Source organism: Vicugna pacos, chromosome 10 (assembly GCF_048564905.1).
Source record: "Vicugna pacos chromosome 10, VicPac4, whole genome shotgun sequence".
NCBI lineage: Eukaryota > Metazoa > Chordata > Mammalia > Artiodactyla > Camelidae > Vicugna > Vicugna pacos.
Window position 1 is genome coordinate 62906968 of NC_132996.1, and position 7200 is coordinate 62914167.

Below are 7200 nucleotides of genomic sequence, written 5' to 3' on the forward strand. Positions count from 1 at the left end.
AAACTGAATCCTGAGAAAATATTGTCTTACCTCATTAGGTCAGAAGCTCTTTCAGGTGTGAAATGCATCAGAGATAAACCCTAGGACCTTTATTAGTGTAAACAGTGCCCATCTCTCAGAGTTGAACACAGGTCCATCACAGTCCCTGACACACACACAGTCCCTGTGTCAAGGCCATCCCCAGAACTGGTGTGCACAGCCAAGAGCTTCATTCCATTTAGGAGGTTAGACATAATCCCCACATCATTTTGTTGCCTATTGATGGGAGCTAGATGTGTGTGTAAAACCCAGCACAAAAATTTTTAACTTCCCATTTTTGGGAATTGGAATTTTTGCCAAGGAGTCAGCAGAAAAAGAAAATGTATTAGCAGAATGATTTAAACAATTAGTAACTGATATTAAATAATAACATCATTTGGAAAATAACTGGACTGTGAGGTGTCTGAGAGAAACAAAATTAAGTGGAGTGTGGGTTTGAACGGTAATAAAAGATCACATGCAGGGCTTAATGAATCCACATCGGTGACTAGATGAATGAGTAATTGGATGGATGAATGGTTAAAGGGGTGCCACCAAGCCCCCAAACACTCTCAGGTGGCCTGGAATCTTAGGAATCTACACAATTGGTCTGTTCTCTTTGATTCCTCCCCCAGTGTCCTTTGGAGATAGGAATCTAGGCCCTCCAGAACTTCCTCTTTGTGACCATCCTGTGGATGGCATCTTTGACCTCCTTGTTCCTCAAGCTGTAGATAAGTGGGTTCAACATGGGGATGACTGAGGTGTAAAACACCGACACCACTTTATTGAGATCCAGGGAGAAACTTGCACTAGGCCGCACATAAATGAAGAAGAGAGTACCATACAGGATGGAGACGGCCGTCAGGTGAGACGAGCAGGTGGAAAACGCTTTGTGTCTCCCCTCAGCAGAGCGGATCTTCAGGATGGCGATGAGGATGCAGATGTAGGAGACCAGGATGGTCAGGCCGCTGAAGACTCCCACAGCTCCCGCCACCACAAAGACGACTAACTTGTTGAGCCTGGTGTCAGTGCACACGAGGGAAAGCAGAGGGGACATATCACAGAAGAAATGGTTGATGACATTAGGGCCACAAAAAGGGAGGCGAAATGCATTTGTTGTGTGCGTCATGGTATTCACGAACCCGATGGCATAGGGACCAGCCACCAGCTGGATACAGAGTCTCCGGGACATGGCAACTGAATACAATAATGGGTTGCAGATGGCGACATAGCGGTCATAGGCCATGGATGCCAGGAGAAAACACTCTGCCGCCACAAAGAACCCAAAGAACCACTGCTGCAAAGCACAGCCCAGGAAGGAGATGGCTTTCCTCTTCGCAAAGAAGTCGGCGAGCATCTTGGGGCTCACGGCTGAGGAGAAGCAGATGTCCACAAAGGACAGGTGGCTGAGGAAAAAGTACATGGGAGTGTGAAGGCGGGCATCGATCTGTATCAGAGCAACCATCCCCAAGTTTCCGGTTAGGTTGATGACGTAGAAACTCAGAAGGAACAGGAAGAGAAGCACCTGCAGGCGAGGGTTGTAAGTCAAACCTCTGAAAATGAACTCAGTGACCCGCGTGTAGTTTTCACTGGCCATGTCCGATGCGGGTTTCCACCGCGGAGGGCAGAGGCATCACAACAGATTGGGTGGACGGATCTTCAAAAGGAGGACATAGGAGAGCATTGGAGAGGATATGACTTAGCTACACACTACGGCTAAGGAAATACAGGCAAGATAGAGGCAGCACAAAAGATCAGACCTGAAGCTACCATATTTTAAGACTCTACAGAACTCTGTCAATATATGGATGAGAAAACGTCAGCCTAGAAGCTCGAGTTCCTGTAACTAAACGATAGCAGAGGTGGTTCCAGAATAAACCCAGTAACTGCAGCTTCAGTGAGTTCACCAGGTGGACGCACACCTGGTGAAGGGACGCAGGAGAGTGGAAAGGAGGCAAGCTGGAGAAGAAGGAACAGCCACTCCGTTTCAGGCTGAATGCTGTGCGCTTGGTGATGGTACAACCCAAGGCTAAGTGTATGTTCTCCAGTGGCCCTGGAATCTACCCGTCTGGCCCTGGGACCCCTGACTTTTCTTCATCTGTGAGGCAGGATTAATAATAGTAACACCTATGTTGTAAATTGTTGTGAGGATTAAATGAGATAATGCACGCAAAGTAGCATCTTATTAAGAACCAAGATAAGTGCAGAATAATTGTTGGTATTTTTGCCTTATGTACTCCCTTTAATAAGCCTGAAAACTAAATATCTTTATTTCACCTTATTTTTTAATGCTATCTTTGATTTTTAATTATTATTTTTTATTTATTTTTCTTTGACAGGAGGGAGGTAGTTAAGTTAATTAATTAATTAATTAATTAACGAAGGTACTGAGGATTCAGCCCAGGACCTCGTGCATACTGAGCACACACTCTACCACTGAGCTTTACCCTCCCCCCATTATTTCACTTTACATAAGAGGAAGACTGAAGATCAAGGCGTGCTCATAATGCTAGCAAATGGCAGAAATGGGCTTAGAACATGTATCGGTCAAAACAGACTGTGCTCGTTCCTTCTTCACACTGTGGAAATGTTTCCTGTGTCTTCACAGTTCCTTTCACCTCAATGAACATCAAAATTCATTGCAATATGAGTACAGGATAATGCATTTTTGGCTTCCTACTCCTGGTGTTAGGTTCTAGCCACCGGTCATTGGTAGGAAGGCCACTGGATAATAGCGTGTCAAGCTTAATATCCCCTTTATGGAAACAGTATAGGGAAGAAGCTGGGAAAAGAGCCTAAATTATACCACTTCTGTACCATCCATATGTCCTTTTTCACCCACTATAAGGGTAACCTTGGTTACGTCAGCTGATCTCTTTGAACCTGAGTTGCTTCATTCATTCAGTGTGGCTAAAACCCTTGATCTCCCAGAATTCTCATCCACTTAGAATGAGAGGGTCGATGAGCGCTCAGAAAACTTCTTATACTTTACTTTTAACTTTTCTTTTTTACCAGACCATGAACACTGGAATTCAACAGCAGCCTTATGCTAGACAGTTTCCTTCACTTCTCTAACTTGAAATTGATCATTCGACTTTAGCAAGGCCTCCTCTGAGGGCAAATACTACAGCTAACGTGACACCCTTCACTACAGGGGAATTAAAGAAAAAGATGGATTAGCCAGTCAAGCTGTCCACCCATCACACGCACCTCTTGCTCAAGTCTCTTCAAGAGTCTAACAACTCCTCCAGGATCAGTCACTATTGTCAGTGCTAATTCTCAGTCTTCCACCTGACAATTGCCCAGAGGTCCTCAACGCTTCCTTGTCAGTCTCGGTTCCTAAGCCTGCCCAAGCCTTCTCTGCACATTTTAATGTCTCGGTTTTTCTTTGTGGCTTGGTGCTTAGGATAGAATGTAGTGCTCCATATGGGGTGGGGACACAACCAGACCTCAGGTTCAGAGCCCAAGGATAATATCAGCACAGCCCATGACAGCCTTGTCTGAGCAAGGACATCACCCCGGTGGTTTAGACCGGGTTGTGAGTTGAATTCAGTGCTACTTTTCCCCTGACCCTGCTGCTGCAGAGTGTCTGTCCCATTTTATACTTACTGATTATAGTTTGACCCAGTTGCAGAACCTAAACCTATCTCCCCATGTCACCCCTTCTGAGATCTTCCTCAGTCATCAAACAATGAGGAGGATCATGCTGATCTCGGCCAGGAACCACATATATCGCTTATTTTGACCCCACTTTCATTTATGTTCTCCTAACTTGCTAAAAGTCAGGTAGAAAGAAGAACAGATAATGATGCAGAAGGTCGCAACTTACGTTGTAAAGGGCTCCCTCTTCTTTAAAGATGACGTGAAGAACTAAAGCAAAACTGAGCCAAGTTTCCCAGGGTTCATCTCTTCCCTTAACGTGGCTACCTCCACAAACACAAAAACAGGTCAGAATTTTCAATCGTCATTTAATTTTATTCGGTATTTTCTTCCAAAAAGAAAACATGGAAGACTCCACTGTAACACATATTCAGCAGCTTCATCAATTAGCTAAAAGCTCCCTGGACCAATTGCATCATTTTGTCTTTCTTGTTGCTATGGAAGATGCTCGCTCCCCAAAGTGTACCATATCCTGGGAATGAGCTGCTAAGGGAAAGATCAATTGAAGTTTGCTTCATAGCATAAGGAAGCCCCATGAGATCTATCTTCTGGTGATTTTATGTTTGTTTCTAACTGAATATAGGCTGTCCATTTTCTCTAGTTCCAAGCTAAGCAAGGAGACTCTATGGAATCCTTTGTAAATGAAAGTAGCAGAGACGATGGTGCCACTGGAGGATGTAGCTTTCCCCGTCCTTCTTTCTTCTGCATTAATGTTTTGGGAACAAGGGCAAAGAATGTGGAAAATGGACTTTGCTCAAACACAGCATTCACCACACATTGCCAAAGAAGCTCATCCTCCTGAGACTTTGTCCAAAACACATAAAGAGTTTTAGATGCATCAGGTAGTCTGTCAATTTCATTTGCTTAAAGAAATGTCACCTGAAGCCCTCTGCTCTGTTTCCACATCTAGTGCACAGTTATCATCTTGGGATGTCCTTTAAACATAATTCTTCATGTGTGCATCATGGGTGAAAACACGCGTAAAAGAGATGGGTGTGCCTGTGCCTGAGCATGAGGAGTGCATGCTGTCAGTCAGCCTGAGCGCTTAGAGAACGTAAACCATCAGTAACCAATCACGAAATCGCCCCCTAAGCCAGGATATAAAAACAGGAAACACAAAGGATATAAAAACAGGAAACACAAAGGAGTGGCGCCATTTTTTTTCCCTCTCTTGGATTGGCCTGCTCCCAATTCTCAGGGTGTACTCTATTTCACCACCTTTTTACTTCACTAATAAAATCTTCTGTTTATATAACGCTATGTATCTCTTGTTAGAAATTCATTATTTTTTGGGGGGGGTGACTAAGAACCCAGGTAACTTTTATTCCCCTACTTTTACTAACAGAAGGTCCAGGGAAGGATTAAGTTAAATTCAAGGGAAACTCCGATGTTGCAGATCATTTAGAATGATTAACCACTTCGGTAGAAATGACACTTGGCAGCAGACAGTAGGGGAGTCATCTGTGGAAGGAAATCTGTTTAGTGAAGTTGATGCATTTAAACTGTTTAGTCTTTTATTATCTTAATACTGACCACTACTTCTCAAAATGTTTATCTGTATTTATGCAGGCACCATTCAGACGAAAATATAAGTATTTTTTTCTTGTACCATAGGAGAGAATTACAGTGGACACCCAGGGATTTATGGAAACATAGTTTAAGAAATAAGAACTTAACCAATAAAGTGCTATGAAGTATATTACTCAACTGGGAACTGTCAGAGTGAGGAATGTCAGGGAAAAGAAACCACAAATTGAATGAAGTGACTCCCGTTGGCAATTTATATAGAAAATTTCCATTGACAAATTACCAGATTCTTATAAGGATTTTTTTTCAAATTTACATTTCATTGAAAAAATAGATTATCAATGTATATAAAACATTTCATTAGTAAATATACCAAGAAAAATTCAAAAAGTGGTAAGCGGGACATAAAAGTCCAGGCGTACTGACCTACTAAGTAGAAGACACTGTAGAACAGTAAGAGTTAGAACCGGGTGATTCTGGGACCAAAGCAGAAGACTGAATAAAACAGATGTCAGTAAGACTTCATACATATGACAAGGGGTACAGTTGGATGAAGGGAAAAGAGAGCTTGAGAACAAAGAAGAATTTATCTGACATCTGCGTCTGCCATTTCCTGCGAGGCATCAGGAACGTCACTGCCCTCTTAGGACCCTCAGTTTTCCTTGTCTCTTGAATGAGGGCGATTCCTACCTTACACAGTTATCTTAAAATAATCTTTACAGGACTTACAACATCACTCGCTACTTAAGAATTTTACATCACCTCTTCTTAAAGAGTGTTTTAGTAGCTCAACAGACAGTAGCATTTTACAATTACCATTATTATTAATAGTCAAGTATTATTTCATGAAGAAAAAAATGATTACTCTTTAGGTATTTTTTAATTCCTGAATAATTAGATCAAAATACAAGTATACAAAACCATAAAACACAAAAACAAATATTTGCCAAACACTCCAATCTATGGTCAATATGTATCTAAAGATGAATATAGTAATAAAAAAGTTTTAAAAATACATAATTTTATTTTTTAAAGTTGCAAAGGATAGACTAGACAATATTTGCAGCTAACGTTAAAAAGTCTTTTATTATCATTATGGTGACGTAAGGAATTATAAGAATGTTGATGGAGTAAAAATCTCTGAACCATGTGTTTCCAGAACAAGAGTGCCATACTTCTGTTATGTATAATAAGAAAATCATTTTCCCCCTTTATGCTTTAGTTTCACAAAATAAGAAAATGAAAATAACAATGTTAGAAAAGATGAGAGATTTTAAATTTTTATGTGTCATGAACTTTAAAGAATCTGTAAGACATTTCTTTTCCTGTACGGAGGTCCAAAGACACAAAACTTGAATACAATTTCACAGCCTTTCAAAATTAGCTCTTAGACTTTCAAAAGCTTTTTCCAAGCCTACTATGTTCACAGTGCTTTTGATTATGAAAAGAAACGTTAGTGGACAATTTTATTGTGATTGACACGCTGATGCTGCCACCTAGTGGCCCAGTCTAACAGCATCTTAAAAAGGAACCACGTCAGTCATTGCACAAGAAATGGTGCCTACTCTTTATTTGAACAAGCCTATACTCACAGAGACCGTGTTAATAGGGGGTGAATAAAGAGCAGAAGGGAGGGGGGTTCATTAAGAATGTGAAATAGTGCATCTCATGGTGCTGAAAGTATAACAACTTTAACAAACTTTGATCCTTGTGTTCAAAAATAATACTAAATATTTAAAACTAAGTTTTTAAGAATTTAGAGAATAAGGTCATTTTGACGGTACCTTTATTAAAATGAAATCGGAGTAGGACTAATACCAGCCTTAAAAGTTAATGATTTTTTCATTCAAAAGTCTACAAACAATAAATGCTGGAGAGGTTGTAGAGAAAAAGGAACCCTCCTACACTGTTGGTGGGAATGTAAATTGGTGCAGCCACTACCGAGGACAGTATGGAGGTTCCTTGAAAAAATAAAAATAGACTTACTGTATGATC

The 7200-nt window shown here is 41.0% G+C and overlaps 1 protein-coding gene across 1 annotated transcript; it reads right to left on the bottom strand.

Annotated features, from left to right (window-relative positions):
* Window positions 1–673: 673 nt before the first annotated feature.
* Window positions 674–1615, bottom strand: LOC140699053 (olfactory receptor 5G9-like). The gene has a single exon (XM_072970830.1). The coding sequence runs from the start codon at window positions 1613–1615 to the stop codon at window positions 674–676; it is 942 nt and encodes a 313-aa protein (XP_072826931.1).
* Window positions 1616–7200: the final 5585 nt, after the last annotated feature.

What these genes read in the sequence shown, in the direction of transcription:
- LOC140699053 (XM_072970830.1), bottom strand. Translation starts at nt 1,615, where the DNA reads ATGGCCAGTGAAAACTACACGCGGGTCACTGAGTTCATTTTCAGAGGT.